This window comes from Echiichthys vipera (genome assembly GCF_963691815.1).
Source record: "Echiichthys vipera genome assembly, chromosome: 15".
NCBI classification, from domain to species: Eukaryota; Metazoa; Chordata; class Actinopteri; order Perciformes; family Trachinidae; genus Echiichthys; species Echiichthys vipera.
Window position 1 is genome coordinate 5,428,770 of NC_139840.1, and position 21,439 is coordinate 5,450,208.

The following is a 21,439-nucleotide window of genomic DNA, read 5'->3' on the forward strand; positions in this document are numbered from 1 at the left end:
ACTGTCAGCTGAAACGATAAGCGCCTCAAAGGGGTCCATGCACGGGGGTCTACATGTCTTGTAGAGAGGACTGCGCTCAAGTGTACATCGCACATATTCAAAAAACATTTGTATTCAACAAAATTAAAACAAATAGTAATAGTACAGTAGCTATTACAAGCCTGCAGCTCATTGTTGCCCCTTATCTGGATATGACTGGCACGAGATGTGATTAGAGTACATTAGTTGGAAGATGTGGGCCGATGTGTCTGTGTCCTCAGACTGGTGCAGAATATCTTCAAGGGGAAAGTAAAAGAGCAAAAAGCCCATCCCACTCCTGAGTATTTCCCTCTGTCCCAGCTAAAAGTGTGTGAAACCGATACTGAAAAAGATCACTCAGCACACTCCCCCCGAGCGATCGGAGATATGTGGCAGGATGATTGCGTGCTGATGTAAAGAAATGGAGATGGTGACTACATGTGTCATTTGGCCAGCTGGCAGCATCAGCTGTTACACACTCATTTACACACATATGCACAGTTTAGAGGCTGCGTGTGTGAAGCTGGTCATCAGCTCCTGGTTTCCTCACTGCTTCACTGTGTGAAAGTGCTTTTCAACGTGTATTTCTAGTTTGGAGCAACAGAGGTTGATAAAAATTAGTTTTGCTAATGTTACTACATCAAATGTATTAATGGATTGTTTCCCATCTACCGTTTTATGATTCTCCTTTTGGTTTTTTAATAAAATTGCATTAGATTAACATTTAATTACACCGTCCCAATCCTATAAAAAGCATCTCCACGGATGTGTTGATGTTGAATGTTTGTGATAAACATATGTATATGTATATATATATATATATATGTGTGTGTGTGTGTATATATATATGTGTGTGTGTGTGTATATATATATGTGTGTGTGTGTATATATATATGTGTGTGTTTGTATATATATATATATGTGTGTGTGTGTATATATATACATATATATATATACAGACACACACACATATATATGTATATATAAATATATATACACACACACACACACATATATATATGTATATATATACACACACACATATATATATACACACATATATATATATATACACACACACACACATATATATATGTATATATATACACACACACATATATATACACACACACATATATATATATATACACACACATATATATATATATAATCTTATTATTAATACATTTTAAATGTTATATTAATACATTATTTTTGTTTAAAACTCCAGATATACAAACAACAAATATTAAACAGACAACATATATTAGAAAAAACAAAACAACATACTTCAAACTTCCACCACTGTTGAAATGCAAATGTATCAGATTTTTTAAAATTAAAAACTGAATTTCTTAAAAAGTTATTAAAAATAATTGTGACTTTGTGTATGCGCGTGCAGTGTGTGCGCGTGTCCCCTTTCCCCGTATCCACATCTGGGGCGCGCTCTGAGGTGAGGACGGGTTCACCGTCCTCCGTCCTCCGGTGTGTTCGTTCCTTCGCCCCGTACGTGCCGCTGCTCTTCCTGTGTGGGCGGGGTCTAAAGAAGGAGACGGTTTGTGGAACTGGGGCATTAAAAAACGACCCAGCAGCCGCAGCAGCAGCGTCTCAGCCGCGGCTATAAGTTGTTCGGGCTAACCGGGGACCCACCGCCCCTCATCTAAGCTGCGTTTCCATGAACCCACATTAGCGACCGTTAGGGAGCCGTTAACGTGCCGGGAGCGGGGACGTGACGCGCTGGGCGGAGCGGAGCGGCGCGGTTTATTAGCTAAAACAAAGCGGACCCTTATAACAGTTGGAGCTAGTCCTCGCCTCGGTCACCGTCTCTATTTGTTTAAGGAGGACAGCGTTTTCCGGGCTAATGTTACTGTAAACCGGCGGAAACACCACTACAGCATTAACGAAAGGTAAGTGCTGTTGTTTTAACGTGCTCGCTCCCGTTTAACCGTTAACCGAAAACACCGAAAGCGACCAAAGGGGAGAAGCGAGGAATGCTGGGGCAAACTTTGGGTGGGGATTCACCCAAACTACCGTCGGGATAGACTTGTATTAATACATTGTTCTCATACAGGACGGGTTTCAACAACATGCCGTGTTAAATGTTGGCGTATTTCCACCCACACCTCGACTCTGTCCCTAAGTTACTCCTCATTTGGGCTCTGTACAGAAAGTAGGCCATTAAGCCGCATTGGGAGACCAAGGAGGGCAGTGTGGGTGTTTAAAGTGTGAGGAGATCGGTCCTGGATCACGATTAACACCCATATTACTCCATCCTGGTGTCAAGACTGCCACAGGGGCTTTTTACAAATCTTACGTGGTGCTTAAAACTTAACTTACATGTGTGTTTGTGGCTCTGTTGTGACTTTTCTGCCCCCAAAACTAGACTGATTGTATTGTTGTCGTGTTTGCTGCAGTGGATCCTGTTTTGTTGAAGTCCCCTAAGGAGAGATGTACCCTAATGTTGTGGTTTATCTTCTTTATCTACTCATCAAAGTGCTTCATTATAAAAAAAAAAGTTTTGTAAGGACCTTCCTGTAGGCTAGTGGATTTCTTGGGGGTCCTGCTCCTGTAGCAATAGGGCACTTTAATTCAATTTAAGGTCCATAGGTGACTTGACTGGGAACTGTAGGGTCGCTGGTTCAAGTCCCTGTGTGGACCATGTGTGGAGTGTGGACTGGTGGCTGGAGAGGCGCCAGTTCATCTCCTGGGCACTGCCGAGGTGCTGTTGAGCAAGGCACCAAACCCCCAACTGCTCAGGGCGCTGGTCACTGGCAGCCCCCTCGCTCTAACATCTCTCCTTAATTGCATGTATAGGTCCTGTCTGTGCATGTGCATGTGTGTGTTTCGGGCCTGTGTGTGTTACATGATTAATAATAAGAGTGAAAAAAATTACATTTCCCATTGCGGGATAAAGTTATTCTTCTTCTTCTTCTTTATGAGGACTTGGTGTAGTCTTGTAATTGTCTGAAACAATGAAGAAAAAGTGAAAACTGTATTTCAAAACCGGATAAGTGGATGTAGATGAGATGTATTTCAAAACCAGGTTTTCTTTAGGGATGCTGTTAAAGCACTTTGGTCTGTCTGTCTCAATTTGTTAAAAAAAAAAACAAACCACTGCAGATGTCTTTAACATTTGTGTTTGTACATGTTGAAAACCAGCACCGGCGTTGCCTCAGAAGAATCATACCTTAGGGGCGAAGCATACGTAAAGAGGATAACGGGAACAACCCCCCCCCCCCCTTTTCATTTAAATGAAAATGAGTTGTAAAGATTATCCCGACACAAACCACAGCTGGACCGTGTAAACTGTGGGTGAGGAGACCGTAACACAGACGAGACGTCTTACAGAAGGGTAGATTGGTTTGCCAGAGTCTCGAGTCTCTTGTTCAGCCTTGCCCACAGCTCTGATTCAGGACTGTTGACTGTGCAGTATGTAAACTGGACGAGATTGGTCTTGCCTGCCGCTTCACTTCCTGTAAGAAACTGTATCCTGAGGGCTTTTTTTTCTCTCCCCTGTTACTGTTCAGGGAGAGGCTGTGTTGAACTAGTAATCTGTGTTTACCCAGGCCTTATTTAGTGACACGGGAATAAAATGCAGCGGGTTAATTGCTAGCCTGTCCTCGCTTATAGACAGTAGCATAATGACATAGCAACAGCATTTACGGAGGTGAGAAAACATATCTTAGATCTCGTGCAGCACGTTTAAATCACATGGTTGCAGACCGTATACACCAGGCCTGCTAATTGTAGACATGAGGGGAGACATGTCTGCGGACTAGAGCCGGCCTCCCGCAGATCACTGACTCACTTCCCTTAGTTACATTGTTGTGAAGTTTAAACAGTGAGCGGTGCTCGGCCAGGACCTAGGAGTGTCCGGGGCAGTTTGAAGGGTCACTCAGCATTACTCATCTTCAGGCCTTTACCCCGACTTGTCAGATATGAGTCATGGGTGTTCTGGACTTCCAGTGACGGCAAGACGAATCATGCAGGAGGGGTATGTTTGTAGATAACACTACACACTACCTTTCATGGCTCCGAGCCGTCAGTGGTAAAATGTTGGGAGTCCTCTAGAGACGTATAAAAAGTCTAACATCTTGAGATGATGCAGAAATGAAACCCAAGATTGACAGACAGGTGGTGGCCCTTGGCTGAGAGAGGCTGTAGGTCCTCGAGGCCGCGGGTTGGACTCCTACCTGTTGCCCCCTTGCTGCACGTCTCCCCCCCTCCCTCTCTCACCCCACTTCCTGTCTGTCCTCTATAATAAAGGCTTGGAAAACTGCCACAAAAATAATCTTTAAAAAAAAAGATTCACAGATATATGTTAGGTCTTTCTTTTGAAATACAGAATATTGCTCATAATGGGGAACTTACCTGAAGAGCACAGCCAAGTAGTTAAATATAGGGAATAAATGATCAGTTTTGGTCAAAATTAGATCACTTGAGACCAGAGTACAAGACAATAGTCGTAAAAAGGAGAGACAAATAAGTGCTAAAACAATCTGTCAAACTGTCTATTTTCAGCCTCTCATAATGTGAGGGTTTGCTGCTTTTCTGTGTTTTACATCTTGACTTTTTGAACAAGAAAGGTAAATAAGACGTTCAAAGTCGGATCAGCTTTTTCCTGAAACTCTCATATTAATCGATGATGACAGTAATTGCTGCAGCTCTACAAGTAGAAAAAGGGAGGCAAACTACAAGAGACTAATGTCAACAAAAGCTTGGGGAGGAAACAGCATTTTAAAACTGGACCGTAGGGATTTCAGAGAGTTTCTCAGGGTGAAAAGTGTCATCGTACTCACTCGACATTAAACTGACCTCGGTAGCTCTGGGTTCAGCTTAGAAAGGAATGGAAAAAGCATATCCCATATTTCAGTGACGTAGTGTTTTTTTCCACGACATAGTATGGAGCCAGTTAAGGTGGAATGTGTTATCTCATCTCTCGGAGGAGGGTTGGTAGATCGGGATCTCCTCCAAATGACAGACAAAACCCTGCTGAGTGCATGTATGAGAATTTAAAAGGTACACTAAGTTGTTTTTATTATGTTCCTTTTCTTTTTTTGGGGACGATGATGATCTATTGATGATCTAATAACCAACAAAACGCAAATAGTATTTTGCAGCCCCTTTGCCTCTGTTAAATGTTTCCATTAGGTCTGAGTAAGAAAAGGAATATTTTTTTTACAAGCTTGGTATCTTTGATAGTAAAGATATTGATATTAGCAACAAATACGTCACCAGCCAAACATGCATTATTTGGAAAAGGACAATACACATTTGCAATGATCATTTCAATCCTTTTTTTTTAAGTCAGCCTGATCTCAGATGGTCAAATTGCATCATTTTCTTATGCTTTGTCTCAAAAACAAAGATAAAGAAACTGACCTCACTGCAGCTGGTTACACTCATTTATTTTGACAGCACTTTTAAAGCTCCGTATCAAGCATCATGGCAGATGTTAGCTCGATAGAGGAGGTATTCCTCTCCTGGATATAGGTTGGGTTTCCTTCAAACATGCTGTGTTTGCACCCAGCAGCGTGGTGTTCTTCCTGATCCTTCGACAGCCTGTGAGGGAGAACAGTGGTTCCTGGGGGGGGGTTTAATTAAGGAAATGGATGCAGTCATGCTGAGTTGTTTGGGGACCTAATGGACTGAGAGTGGACTGTGACTTTCGGCAGCAGGTGGGGGCCGGCCGGCTGACAGGGTGGCAAACAGAGCCGAGGGGGATGGGTTCAGTTTGTGGACCACCAAATGACCCACCCAGTGTGAACAATGCTGTCTTGTGTTGAACACAACCTTCCCCTTTTCCTGTATGTCACAGAAGTTTTTGGCACTTTAGCACAGCATTCATCATTTGATTACATCGGATGCATTATGTAGCACACAAAATTGAGTTTATATAGCCTTCAGATACCTAAAACTAGATATGCAAGTGTGGATTTAGGTTGTGAGGTGAGATATGCATTACCTAGTTTTGGCTATGTAAGGATTAACGGTGAGGAAAGGATAGTTAACAAAGCCAAACATGGAGCTGTCTAGTTTCAAAAAAGCCAATTTCTAGAACCACTACTTAAAGATGGTGTTAAAATACCAGTAGAAACAGTAGCGTGCGGTGATCACAAATTAGACACAATTTAGTTACATTTTTGACTGTCCAGGTCATTGAATAGCTAGAAATCATTTGATGATTAGCCTACTATGTCTACATATATCATAGTTATGTAGTTAGGTGGATGGGTTTTAATTAATCGTTAGGTCATTTCTTTTTTGGTCATTTCTACTGTTCTTTGTCTTATGTGTCAGTAGGAAAATAACGTATATCTGTCTTGGACTTTTGGTTGCACAAAAAAAGCAATTTGAAGACTTCCACAGGCGAGAAATATATTATCATTGTTGTCTGACATTTTATACGCCAAACAATGGATCAAGTAAATCTGCAGATTAATTGATGAGAAGTGCAGTCTAATACAAATGCATCTTTGCATGTACTAACTATAGTATTAGTAGTGAACGCCATTTGCAGTGCAGTTCTCTGTTTACATGAGAAAACAGTGAGGCAACCATCAGGGTTAGCGATGTGCAGTGTGGTTAACCTCTAATCGCTTGAAACAAGGAAGCACCGAGGCACCAGCTAGACTTGTGGTAGCTTTTGCAGTTACTTCCACTTCATTTTGTTTGATGCATGCACAGAGAGGAATACATGTGTATTAGCTGTTTGTGTTTACGCACTTCTTGCTTGGGCTAATTGTTCTCAGAATTGGTGTTCATTAATTTGGCTAATATCTTGTTACTTGTACCAACATTATGTCACATAAAATGATCACTCAAGAATGGAGTGCATTGTGAGACTTGCCTGTTGGTGACTGGTGAATTTTAATCTCCATTTCAACACAAAACCAGGTACCAGACAACATTTGTTTTGACATCTCTTTTATCATTTTATTTTCAAGACACGCATCAGCAAAACATATTCAGCCGGAAACACTCAATGTGTTTGTCAGAGGTGGACGGTCGGGGGAGGGGCAGTCAAGTCACATGTGAAAGATTTTTTTGTTTTTGTAGCTTTTGTATGTTTCACACTTGTCGTCATAAAGTTTCTATGAAGAAACCTGACCCAGCCAAAAATGTTTGTGACAACAGTACATCTTTTAAACAACAGTCACACCTTTGCTACGTATTGGCTCACAGACCACCAGTGGCTGTATTAGGCTCACTTTAACTGACAAACACCTAGTAAAGCTATTAGTGCAATTTTTCAGGATATCAGTGAGTGGCCCTATCAAGAGGAAGTCTCCTGCCCCCGACTTGGCATAGTTTGTGTCTGTGGTTAATAAATCATGGAGGCACTGCACCACCATCAAGGAACAGAGGAAGGGGTAAACAAAGACGCGGTGGTGACACATGTCTGTACAGTCATAGTCAAAGCCAAGTCCTGTTTGTAAGTGTGACTGACGCTGACCCTGACTTCCCAATTCTTCCCAAGATCTGTTTCATGTGAAAGAACATTCCTTTTTCTTCAAACATGGCCTCGCACACAACGGGTCACGAAGTGGGCTCAAGGAAGGAGCGTTTTCTCCCTTTTACCCTCGGTGATAATTATGAAATTATTAGAAACACCTCTCAGGAAAACGCGATACTAGGGTTTCCCTGCGGAAATTGGTAAATAGAGTTGGTGAATGCTGACCGATACCTCTGTTTTGATCACACTCATGCACTCTGTTGGGGGAAACTTACAGTATGTCCAGCTGGTGAAACGAACTTCAGCCTGCTGCTCTTACTTCTCACTATTGCTCTTCTTCCTCCAAAGCATTTTCAACCTATACATCTATGATTTTGACTGCAGAGTTACGTAAGCCAATCTGCTTCCTGTTTACACCAGCAAGCGTATGCCTAGTGTACACGAATAATGTGAAACGCGTTTTCAGGTGGTAACATGGACGGGAATTATCTCTGACATGGAGCTAAAACGCTTGTGTGGACGTAAATCGTTTTTGTTCTGAAGCGCTGTTTTACAATGTAAACCTAGAAGTGTGGATGTGACCTCAGTGCCGTCTCTGTCCTTCACCAAAGAAACTGAAAGGCAGCTTTCAAGTCGGTGGAGATGTCACATGGGGAGTCGAATATTTGCCACACATACACTCACCGGCCACTTTATTAGGTGCACCTGTCCAACTGCTCGTTAACGCAACTTTCTAACCAGCCAATTGCATGGCAGCAACCACATGCATTTAGATTTAGGCATGTAGACATGGTGAAGAGGATGTGCTGCAGGTCAAAGCAGCATCAGAACGGGGGAAGAAAGGTGATTGAAGTGACTTTGAACGTGGCGTGGTTGTTGGTGCCACACGGGCTGGTCTGAGTATTTCAGAAACTGCTGATCTACTGGGATTTTAACTCACAACCATCTCTAGGGTTTTTACAGAGCATGGTCCCAAAAAGAGAAAAGATCCAGTCAGCGGCAGTTCTGTGGGCGCAAATGCCTTGTTTTAGCCAGTGGTCAGAGGAGAATGGGCAGACTGGTTGGAGCTGATAAAGAGGCAACAGGAACTCAAATGTCCACTGGTGCCAACAGAGGAATGCAGGAGAGCATCTGTGAACACACAACACCACCTACTTTCTGTCAGAGAGACAACAGCAGCAGAAGACCACACTGGCACTTTATTACAGCGTGCTCACACTATCCTTTTGGCCGCGGCCAAAACCGGTTTTTCAGCTAAAGTCTAGTACCTTTAAGTAGTGTGAGCGCACCCGCTCCGCGCTCAACTGGGGCCAGCTGGCCCTCCACGGCCCGCTTGAAATAGGTGGGCTTTAGCGGAGCCGTTTGCACATGTACGAGCACGAGCGTGCGCACGTGTACGCGCACGAGCACGAGCCCTACGGCAGTAGCGTTATGTCCGCCTGTTCGGACATGTAAATAGAAGGACGGACCATGCGCAGACATTTAACAACAACAACAATGGTGGTGAAAGGTTCACGTTGTGTTTACTGCAGATTTGGTCGGATGAAAATATTCAAAAACAGTCGACAAGACGCACAAAAACTCCGAGGTCTATGGAAAGATTTGTAAACAAAGCCACACACACGCGATCAATGCGTGTGACGTGTTACGGCTTGAAGGCGTATGGACAGCAAGAAGTATTGGCCGAGGCCCTGGTAGTGTGAGTACAAACGGGGCTGGGGCGCGGGGGGGAGAGGGAGGGGGGACAAGTACCCTAAAGTCCGGGTCTCGGTCCGGGAGGACAGTGTGATCACGCCCTTAAGCACCGGTTCTGCCTAATAAAGTGGCCGCTGAGCGTGTGTGAGCAGAGGAATGCTCTCTGTCAGTTTACACAAAAGCGAGAGTGTGGCTCTGGTCCCTGAGACGTACTTTCAGACTGCAGATTGAATCAAAACGCCTCTGACCCGTCTGAGGCTGATGTCAGGCAGTGGACCATAACAAGAAAGCACAACGGCAGATTGAGTTTCAGCTGGTTCTTCTCTGCAGCAGCTGCAATCAATTCTTCATAAAACATTTGTCTAGGTTTGTGAATGACCCCCACTGCTTGGGTTGAGGTCTGTTTTGTATTGGTTTTTAGCAAGCAGGTGGTGTTTACACATTCGGACAGAAGTAAAAAGAGAACACGCTTGATTGAGTCTCTCCTTGCTTTTTGATTTTTGACATGTTTACTCCCACTCTTCTGCAAAAAGTCACGATGTCTTAACCATACATAACCAGTGACTTTGGTGGAATTCGTAAAGGGCGGGTTGTTATTTTGCCCTAATCATTCAGTAGCGACTTGAGTGACATATCTATCCTGCTATTGTCATTTTCAGTCGTCACTGAAGCTGTGGTTGCCTGTTTGCCAGGAGCAGATTGATTACAAGTTGGTTAGTACTTAGAACAGCCAGCTTTGTACGTTTCATCCACGCTTGTCGTCATTTTTGTGGCAGCTTTTCTGTCGCTTATTTCCTGGCTGTGATGCAGGAAGATGAAGTTGCGATACCTCGTCTCAGTCAAGACTGCAAAGCTCTGATTGGCATGGCTGTTTTCTTTTTTCCGACTGGGGAAAAGGCTGTCAACACCAGACTGATTTGAGTCCTGAAAAAAAAAGAAAACGGAAGATCATCATCATTCCACTCACCAGATGTTGTCTAGTGTGTACTTCTGATTTGAAATGTCTTCACCTTCTCAGACCGACCCGAGCCATCGTGATCACATCAAACCTTTGACTCCATTAAAATAGGGCTGGGCGATATGAACAAAATCTCCTTTCACAATATGCAGTAGGTCATTTCATACCCTGATAACGATATCATGATATAGCACATTTTCTATAAAAAAAAATGTTTGGTTAATGTAGGCTATTAATAAAGGCGAACTGCAATATACATTTTCCCAGTTAGTTCTTGGACTTTTTATTATTTCTAATTGCACTGTTAAATCTTCTTATTCTGGGTGGCGAGCGCCTCACACAGGACTTCGGCGGATGCTGCCGGTGGTCACGCCAGTTGGTAACCTAGGGCGCAATCACACTGTCCTTCTGTCCCGGGCCAAAACCGTTTTTTCAACTAAAGCCTAGTACGTTTAAGCAGTGTGAGTGCACCCGTTCCGCGCATAACTGCAGACAGCGAGCTGTCCACAGCCCGCTTGAAAGACGTGGGCTTTAGCAGAGCCGTTTGCACATGTTCGAGCACGAGCGTGCGCACGTGTACGAGCACGAGCCCTACGGCGGTAGCAGTATGTGCGCCTGTTCGGACAAAAAAATAGAAGGACGGACCATGCACGGACATTTAACAACAACAACAATGGCGGTGAAAGGTTCACGTTGGTGTGATGCGGAGGTGGAGTGTTTACTGCAGATTTGGTCGATGAAAATATTCAAAAACCGTCGACAAGACGCACAAAAACTCAGAGGTCTATGGAAAGATTTGTAAACAAAGCAATGCATTGCGATGACGTCATCAATGCGTGTGACGTGTTACGGCGTGATGACGTATAGGCATCAAGAAGCTTTTGCGTGAGGCCCAGGCAGTGTGAGTACAAACGGGCTGGCAAGCGGGGGGAGAGGGAGGGGGAGGGCAAGTACCCTAAAGCCCGGGGCGCGGTACGAAAGGACAGTGTGAGTGCGCCCTTAGTGATATCCATCATTCTTCAACTCTTCAACTCTTCAAATTCCCATTTTATTTTCGTAGAGCCTCTTAATTTTACATGTTATATCCAAACATCATCCCACTATCTAAGGATACTCTGTTTATTGTCGCATATAACCAAGAAAAGCAGAAAATGTGCCTATTTTGATAGCACTCTCTGACACAACTAAATTTCCTTTTATTTCCATTGAGTAATCAATAAACCTAGTAACGGTTTCAGATGGATTAGTTAGATTAGTAGGTTGTTAAGTTTAATTTGTGGTGACAAAGCTTTGTCAAAACTGTCCCAGTTACTGTACTTGCATTGAAAAGAGCTGAGCAGCTCTGGCTAATATTAACAGAGGTGGAATTGGAAATGAAAAATCGTGACACCGACATTCAGCATCACAAACGTAAAGCATGTGCCGTCCCTGTCTTCTCCGACCTGCCCATACAAAGTCATGATTCGACACGGCGCGCTCATGTTACTCTAAATATTAGGCTCTCGAATCTGTCTTCACCACTACTCATAGACCATAGTTTCTGCTTGACGATAGAGAGAGAGAGAGATGAGGGTGGAAAAGGAGGATGAGTAAGACTAGGTATCAGTGTTCAGCCTGACCGTGAGCAAGAAAATAACATGGCCTCACATGTGTAGTTAACGGATTTTCTCTACTAATATGTGGGACAGAAGTAAGGTAGCCTTTACTGTGTGCCTCGTGATCCGGATTTAAAAGAAAGTAATTAGATACAAGTGGTAGATGCAGATGATGCCGTACTTTTCTGTTAACGTGTTGAATCCTTAGGACAGCGTTCAGCTTGCGCCCGTAGAAGACGGATAGATAGTCTCGCATTGGGGGAAATGTTGTCTCTTCGTAGAGGCAGTAGGTGGTTGAGTGATCAGTCCAGAAATGCTTTTGCTTTAAGAGTTAATGCAGGAATTCCCTATCCAGTGCATGAAAGGGACTATTGATTAGAAATGCTTCACTATGCGGTAACCACAGAGGAGTCTGTATACTTATCAGACGTCTTTTGACCTTTCGTTTCTCTCGGCTGAATTCAGAACAGCTGGCGAACCAGTGAAGACTACTCCTCCTTCAACGATCACACAGTAATGCTGCTATTGCTCACTTCATTGCTTTGAAGCTGAAAAGATAGAGAGTAATCAGCTGTCACTTATTTATTTAAGGGATGAAACCTTTGGCAAAAACAAAGAGTGGATGTCAATTTCAAAGTAGATTTTTCTAAAAGGTGACCTAAGTTTTTAATTCAGAGTAGATGTTAAAGCCTTTTTTTTTCAAAATGATCACGCCCCAAGATCATTACCAGAAATGCCAGTGCCTCCCTAATGCCAACACAGGCACTGGAGACCCTGAACGTCTCCAAATCTGTCAGCTCTCTGTTATTTACAGCCCTGTGCCGGACGAGCCCCAGAGTGGTAAACAAAGCTGTTCTTGGGGAATGTTGGGGAGGAGCCCTAATAGTGGGGAAGGTCTTTGTCGTCGGTGCCGGCTTAAATTTGATCAAGCATCTTGCTGGGTATGTTGCGTTTTTGACCGTTTTACCATAAGTTCGTCTTTGTGTCAGTGTTTAAGTATAGGCCTCCGTAGTTAAAAGGGTCAGTGCCTTTCCATCTGTCGCCCCTGACCAGATGTTAAACATCAAATAAAAATCACATTTGGCTTTGGTGTTTCTGTCAGATGTCACTGCGCTTCAAATCTTAAAGGTTGCCTTTTCTTTTTATCTGACTTGTCTTTCTCTCACAAGTCCCCACAGAAGGACGATAACTATCACTAAAGCACTTATGGGGACATTTGAGTTTGTCATTAGACATTAAGCACCCTGTTCACAGGATGTGGTTGTTTGCTCGACCACTGCAGCAAACGTACAGTATTTTTTTCACACTTTTTCACTGAGCATCTACTGAGGAAACCTCTACGTCACCGTGAACATATCCTTTTCTTGTTGTGTAGTGCAAATATAAATAGCACCATAACCCACTGACACTGACCATTTGCAAATTGGCTTGATAATATCCAACAGGGATAGACTAATTTGGAACGCGGCTGTTGACTTAGCTGCTCAACACTATCATATCTCCTGTCTTAGTTAGCTGTGTACACAGAAAGTTGCTCTGAGTTTTTAAGTTTAAGGATTGGGCAGACAGTCAAGGAAGTGTGTCACTGGAGTTGTGGGGAATGGTAGGGATTCAGGAAGAGGCATGAAAAGCCTGACCAAATATGGGAAAACACACACACACACACACACACACACACACACACACACACACACCCTGCTTTTCTCTTTTCTTTTCCTACCATGTTGTGACTTTAGCTCGCCTTGTTGTTCTGCACAAACCGTGCTTAGTAAAAATGTTGACCACCAAAGCTATTTACAAGTTGCTGTTACACGAGCGATCTTTAGCCAATTTTAAGATTTTAATTATTACTGTTTTTGGCGTTGTGGCTGGTTGGTTAATACTTGAATCCTAGCTCAGTGTGGTAGAGAGGCATCATAGGACTCCTAAACCACAGTTATTCCCCTCCAGCAGCTCTGTTGCGGCTCTAATGTCAGTTATCTTGGCGTCAAAGCTTCCTCTGCTGCTCTGTTGCATTCATTACAAGTCTGCTGTTCGACTTATTATGAATCACTCTGGTGAACACCTCGAGTTATGTGACTAGTCTCTCCTTTACGCAACATTTTTATCATGTCTTCTCAAGCGTCTCGCCGTCTTCCTCTGGTCTGGTCTTATCTGAAATGCCCCGTAGAGATAAGAAACTACCTTTATTCAGGCCTTTAACAGCATTAAAGTTTCCAAAACCACAGTCACAAAGCAAGTATGTAGTATGGTGGTTTCGTGGAAGTGCTGACCAATTGCCAGCTGACACCAGCTGAATGTGGGCAAATCGTTCCTCCATATTTGGAATAGGAAAATCTGGAGTCCCTCCTCCCCTCTGCTGCCTCACAGTAACTGAGGTATTTCTCCTCAATGGCAGGATGCAGCCTTTACAACACATGACATGATAGGTGTTAGGATGACACTACAGAGCGTGTATGTAATGGATGTGTTTGAATCCCTTTTAAACCTCTGCAGCCACGGCTAAGTAGTACTTGTGATACCAATAAAACACACCTTTTGTCTGTTAGCTGTCACTGACACTAGACCAGCGTGATTGACTCATGTCGGCTTCCACTTCCGACACTGAGTTTGATTTTATTTTTCTTGTTACAGATGGATCTGCGGTTGATTTTAATAGCAACGTTATCAGCCGTCCTCCGTGGCAGCTGGGCACAGCAAGGTAAGGAGTTGAAACAACAAAATGTTATGTGTTCACGTTTTTACTTATCTTACCTGTTAAATATTAGCTAACCCCCTCTCATAGCATGTTTTTCTGCAATACAGACACATTAGTATTCATTGTCATACTTCATGCAGCAATGTTGATTACGCTCCACATTTTGCATTTTATTTTCAGTCATGGTTTTATGGTTCCCTGAGTCCTGTTGGCTCCCTGAGTCCTGTTGGCTGCTTTGCTTTCTTTCTTTTTTTTTTTTTTTTTACAAGGTGAAGTCATCCCTTGGTGAGCTGCCTAGAGCTTCTCTCAGCATGACTCAGTTTTCTGAACTGGGAATGAGTTGTGTTCCTGCAGCCAAAACCCCGAATCTGGTTGGAGTTAGTGAGCTAATGGAAATTGTGTTTTGTCATTTGCTAAAATGAGCTCGTGTTGTCTCCTTCAGAGGGAAGCATCTGCATCAAGGCAAACGCACAGTCGTGTGGGGAATGCATCCAGGTCGCCGAGACGTGTGGATGGTGCACAGATGTCGTGAGTTGAATCAGTACTTGTTAACAGTTATCTTGGAGATTCTCAAACTGTGGGTGTGGCAAATGCAGAGTTTGCTGCAGCATTGCTTAATGGTTTCATTGCACAAGAAGCGCTAACAGATATTGCTCTTAGTCATTGTCTTGTGCATTATTTTATGCAACCGCCAACGAATCAAATGATCAATTTTTATTTGTTACTTTTTCCAACATTTCAAAAAGTCTGTGTCCAGCAGAATGGAGTCAAAGATCCATTCAAAACAAATACAATTCACAAATACAATAATTGTTCTTGATGATTCGTATTAATCATCTCGTTGGCTGCTTTGCTTGTCTAACGAACAATTTGAAGCAAATCAATTCACCTGAATTAAGATTACACCAGCACATCCACAATGAGACAATTATAATGTTGATGATGATAATCTTTAGATCATAATTCCCCTCACCACTATTGCAAACAGTGCACATATTTATTGTAGTGACACTGATCGGCAGAGGACTGATGTATGTTACGTTGATATCAACAACATTGTGTAAGATTATTATCTTGAATACGACTGTTGAGAAATAATAATGCTAATACAAATAAAATAATACTAGAATTTCACTCGGTGGAAAAACTGATGCACATACTTCTTGAACTGTCCTGTAGTCCTGTTGAACACACAGCAGCAAATATTATTAGTCCCATATTTGGATGAATAATTCCCCAAGAGGCACCAACACATGCGTCCATGGAGAAAGTTAAGTACCCAAGCACCGACAGCACAAACACGGCCGAGAGCTGAGGTGCCGTGACGGTAGTGGAGAAAACAGACAGCTAGCAGCTAACATTAGCCTCCTGAGAGGGCTGCCACCTGTCACTCAAAGCAGCCACGCCCTTAATTTTACAGACTTTAAGCCTTTAAAATCATTTAAACTGGTGAGTTTTATATGTTTTCCTCCTCAATACAGTTGTCATGAATAGGGAAATTAGCTACAGAGACCAAAAGCTTTCTTTGTACCAGGCTGTAAACATGTTTATGTCTGCTGTAGTTGGGCATTTTAACATGGGGCTCCGCTTGAAACATACGTATGAACATAAACTGTACTTACCCTATAAGTATATACACAAACAAATGTAGAGTGGAGAGCTAAGAGATCCACAAGATTTGCTCTTTCTTGCCTTTCAACCAAAGCCACGTAAACGACACAACTACACCATTAATTGTAAACATGAGTGCTGCTGCTTCTTGTCTTGCAGTGGAAACTTTGGCTGAACAATCCTCTTTAATTAGGCTTTTTCTTTACCCAAGGCAAGTAAGCTTGCTGTGATGGCAATACATCACTGAGTCAACAGACCACAGTCCAGGAAAATACGGATTTACAGAAGCGCGTAGTCAATATGAAATGTATGTTCACTCCTAGAGGATATTTTGCTAGTTCAGGACGAACGTGTTATGCTGTGCAACAAATGTCTGGGAAGTATTTCTATTCCTACATTAAATAAAATGGCGAACAGCGTGTTTTGCAGCTTAATGTGAATCAGTAGAACTGGCCAGTGAATTATGACACAATTCTACTGTGATGAGAGTAGGAGACCCCTGCTGTGTGTGATACCCCCACAGATGTAATCCAACAATGTTGATCAGTCAAAATAATATGCAGTGAGTGCCTCGACCTATTTTGATGTCAAATCCCCGTCACCAATGATTTACTATCTGAAAGCACAAGTGGTCCTCCTCAAGTATTCTTAACCAATCCATGAACCAATTCACTTATTTGTCCAAATAAGTGATGTGTAATTGGCCTGAAGCTGCGTCTCCAATAAGAACATTTCTCTGGGTTGGGTATTTTTTATCAGTTTGGCGTATGTCGAGACAGAGCTGCATTCCTGTGTAATCTTGCCAGCATTTCTCTGCTGACTGTTGGCTTTTATCTACTCTTGAGCTTATGAAATCACAACATGACTGCAGCAGTACGCTCTCGTTTTGCTGCAAACCAGATGTACATTTGGGTTAATCTTCTCATAGTCGGAGCATCATTTTCAAAATCCACCCCAAAATGACAACAGAATCCCATCACTCAAAACAACCTATTTCTTGTGTGATTGAGGATGACAAAGCTGTTATTTTCTCTCTGCTTACTACCTGCACACGTTTGTACATCATTCCCTTTATTCACCCTGCAAACACAGTGTCCTTCAGAACAATAGGCGTCTTGCATTTCTCAAGTTTAATCTTTCAAATGTGTACGGCGAGATGCAGAGGGAAAACAGGCCTCTGTGTGTCACGTGGTTTTGGAAGAATTAGGTCAAAGCACTATTTTTTGTTTTGACGGAGTCTATTGTCTCAAGTCCTCCTCTGCTATGCCTTGTGGGCTATCATGTGCATCTAATCTATACTCTCAGCCAGGCTTCCCAGTCATCTGTTTCTCCTCGTCTCGCTGCTGCAGAGGAACAATGGCTTAAAAAAACAGGCAGTAAAAGTAAAGTGGATTGATGTCAGAGGCCTCAGTGGTTGATGACTCGTTGATTTCATGTCAGAGATCCTGAAAATTGTATCTGCGCCACGAATACCCCAAATACTAATAGCACACAGGCAGAACAGTTACTCCTGGCGTCAAGATCAATTTCTTTTTTTCACACTTCTTTACTCAATAGGTTCACAGGCCTGTGAACATTATAAAGTGAAATTGAATATGTTATTTAAAGTCTTGTTTGTCAGTATGCAACGTGTGACTGTACTAGTTAACAACATGTTTCTTCATGTTAGTCCCACCAAGAAAAATTCCTGTACATTTACAGCACCTTTCCAGATGTTTCTGCACAAATATCTCCTCTGGAAATGACCATACATTTTTGTGCTTTCCAAATTTTTATTTCTGCTACCTGCACACACCGACTAATATCTTTGTATGGCTGGTGTTAAAACATCAGTTTAACTGTAGAAGAACATGTTGCCCTCTGTTATGCCACAGATTCGATCTCCTCAGAGTGTCGTTAAGCCCATGGGACACATAGTCAGGGAAAGGAGTTGTGTGTATGTAGTACACGAATAATCCTCACAAAAGCCTCTTGTGCTATTTCGCAGGACTTCCTCACTGTGGGTGAGTCCAAGTCGGCTCGCTGTGATGATCTGGAGTCCCTGAAGAACAGGAAATGTCCCGCAGCCGCAATTGAGAACCCGCGTGGAAAAATCAACATCGACAAGAACAAGCCCGTCACCAACCGCAAGAAGGACGTGCCTGAGAAACTGAGTCCCGAGGAGATCACCCAGATCCAACCCCAGAAACTCACCCTGACCCTCCGATCTGGTAAATATTCAACTTCTGTAGCAAAACCAAGAATGAAATACGATGCAAAAACAGGGTTTTATTGACCGCAGGGCTGCAGCTATTGTTTATTTTAGTAATAAAGTATTCTACCGTCGATTTTAATACATCGATTTATCATGTAATCACATAAGAAGACTGGATAGGCTCAACATTGCCACTGTGCTAAGCTAGTTGTGTTTGATCACACTTTCTGTCTTTGTCTCTGGCCTGTCTTCTCTCTTTGCCCCAAAAATAGTTTGGAGTAATCAAGTTACTCGAGGAATCTTGAGTCAAACAGCTCTGGAGAAAACTCAGAGGTCATTATTTTGTGTTTCAGAAAAGACCTCTAGTATAGACTAGAGATGCACCAATCCAATACCTGGATTAGTCTGATATTGACTAATTAGCTAGATCGGATATCGGATGAATCGGGCCGATCCAGCATCCGATCCATTCATTTCTTAATGCAACACAGTTACAGCGATCTAGTCACTTCAATTCTCTGTTTGCAACATCGGTTAGGGTTTTATATAACATTTTAAAATATCTGTTTGCAGTGCACTTTACATGGAAGTGCTCCTTATTTATTTTTGCTGCTAATGTACTTTGGTATTTGTTAATAATATGTAATTAAGTACATTTATATCTTTTTTAACAAGGCTAAATGTTTATGTTAAGCCTGATGCCTTCACTCACATGGCAAAGTATAAGCTTCATCCATTCAACAGTAGGATCAGATCAGTGTCGGGTATCAGCCGATGCGCTCAGCCCAGGTATCGGTATCGGATTGGAACGGACAAAACTGGATCGGTGCATCTCTAGTACAGACCAAAAACAGGATTCCTTGTTGTAGCAGAAGACCCACAAAATGAATGAATGAGTAGTAAGAAGATTCAAATAATGGTGTTTTATATGTTGTCCCAATCTCTTCAATTCCACTAAAAATAATTTATGTTTTTTTCCTCAAGGTGAGCCCCAGACTTTTGAGCTGAAATTCAAGCGTGCTGAGGACTACCCCATCGACCTGTATTACCTTATGGACCTCTCCTTCTCCATGAAGGATGATTTGGAAAACGTGAAGAACCTTGGCACTGACCTCATGAGGGAAATGCAAGAGATTACCTCTGATTTCAGGATTGGTAAGAAAAACCTCATAATAATCCACGGAAAAGCGTATGTACAGTGTGTGATTTGTACACTTCTGAATGAAATGCGTTCTCCTTTTTAGGTTTTGGCTCATTTGTGGAGAAGACAGTCATGCCTTACATCAGCACCACGCCAGCCAGGCTCCTCAACCCCTGCACAGGGAACCAGAACTGTACCAGCCCCTTCAGCTATAAGAACGTCCTGAAGCTGACGGACAAAGGAGACGATTTCAATCAACTTGTCAGTCAGCAGCAGATCTCAGGAAACCTGGACTCTCCCGAGGGCGGCTTTGATGCCATCATGCAGGTGGCCGTCTGTGAGGTAGGAAGGGGCTACATTTCTGTATTCTTATTTCTCCATGTAATTCTGCGGAAGTGATTAATGGCAATAACTTTCTTTGAAATGCGTCCAGTATTGTATTTAGCACTGCAGCCTCTTTTGCCAGCAGTATTCCTCCCAGTCGAGGCGCAGTGTATCTGAGTGTAAGGATCCTTTCTTTGCACACCTTGCCACTGCTTCAGCCACTCCTGTTCAGCCTGTCCTATCCTAAAGGAAAGTTAGTCTATGAAAGCTGCACAAGTGTAGCTCCACACATTGTTGGCATAATTCAGAAATGCACTGTATATATATAATATACTGTATTTTAGACGATAAGATGATTGTGTTAAGACAGATGACTGTCCTCCGTGGAGCTGGCTCTGTCCGACGTTCCTGCCTGTTGTGGCGAGGGTTTTTGTTGCCACCGTACTCTATGGGGGAATTGTTGGGCTATACCTGCTCTGGAAAGTGTCCTGAGATGACTTTTGTTATAAATAAAATTGAATTGAATAGATAACACAAAGCTACGCTTCACAACAAACTGTCCCTCTGTGAAGATCCACCCTCTCCTGGTAACATACTGCAAGATTGTAGAACAGGATTTCCAAACAAAACCCTAACAACAGCAAAAACAAACTCTTTTAGTAGACTAAACTGTCGGTGCACGGTTGCCCCGTTCGATTACATTGCAGTGTGGTTCACAGCGGCCAGGCTGCCGCATTCGCACTCAATACTGGAAACATTTCAAAAAAAGTTTTTGCCTTTATTTTGGGGAAATAGGGTGAGCCTTTTTTTAGGTGTAAATGTGTCAAATATTAATGAGAAGTCTCTTTTTTTTTTCCTTCTCCTTCCCAGGATCAAATCGGTTGGAGGAACGTGACTCGTCTGCTGGTGTTTTCTACCGATGCTGGTTTTCACTTTGCTGGAGACGGCAAACTGGGCGGCATCGTCCTGCCCAACGATGGGAAGTGCCACCTGGAGAACAACATATACACCATGAGCCACTACTATGTGTGTAGTTTATTCATTTATTTAATATGCACAATGTATCCAGGGAGAGTTGACTGAGCAGGTGTATTTTTTTTCAGCTTTGACTGTTTGTCTGAGATGTGAAATGGTGGCTGAATGCTGCTTTTGTAAAGAATTCTGTGTGTGTGTGTGTTTCTACCTTTTTTTTGTTGTTGAATCCTTCGATAGGACTACCCCTCCATTGCCCATTTGGTTCAGAAACTGAGTGATCACAACATCCAGACCATATTTGCCGTCACTGAGGAATTCCAACCTGTTTACAAGGTAAACTACGTTGTCATACACTTCAAAGATAAGACACACATTTATCTTTTGTCCCATCTGTTCTTACCTTCAACCGTTCTCTCTTCCTCTCTTTCAGGAGCTGAAAAATCTAATTCCCAAATCAGCAGTTGGCACGCTGTCCTCCAACTCCAGCAACGTGATCAAACTCATTATTGATGCTTACAACGTGAGTCAAACGGCACCATCTTTTTAAAAGATAACTTGTATGCACAGGTTGGGATTGACCTCTATCATTCGAGCCTACAGTGATTGTTTGATCTCTCTTATTTCAACAGTCTTTGTCTTCTGAGGTCATTCTGGAAAACGGCAGGCTGCCAGAGGGAGTTTCCATCAACTACAAGTCTATCTGTAAGAACGGGGTGGAGGGAACCGGGGAGAACGGCAGGAAGTGCTCCAACATCTCCATCGGAGACGAGGTAC

At 42.8% G+C, this 21,439-nt stretch overlaps 1 protein-coding gene across 1 annotated transcript in view; it reads left to right on the forward strand.

Moving 5' to 3' along the window:
- The first annotated feature begins 1,684 nt into the window (after window positions 1-1,684).
- Window positions 1,685-21,439, forward strand: part of LOC310958054 (integrin beta-1-like) — a 28,071-nt gene continuing 8,316 nt past the window's right edge. The window contains exons 1-10 of the mRNA XM_083928852.1: window positions 1,685-1,925; window positions 14,357-14,423; window positions 14,863-14,948; window positions 18,019-18,241; window positions 19,210-19,380; window positions 19,470-19,708; window positions 20,561-20,716; window positions 20,903-20,998; window positions 21,096-21,185; window positions 21,295-21,435. Coding sequence (XP_083784978.1) covers window positions 14,357-14,423; window positions 14,863-14,948; window positions 18,019-18,241; window positions 19,210-19,380; window positions 19,470-19,708; window positions 20,561-20,716; window positions 20,903-20,998; window positions 21,096-21,185; window positions 21,295-21,435 — 1,269 coding nt within the window. The 5' untranslated portion in view covers window positions 1,685-1,925. The remainder of the gene's footprint in view (window positions 1,926-14,356; window positions 14,424-14,862; window positions 14,949-18,018; window positions 18,242-19,209; window positions 19,381-19,469; window positions 19,709-20,560; window positions 20,717-20,902; window positions 20,999-21,095; window positions 21,186-21,294; window positions 21,436-21,439) is intronic.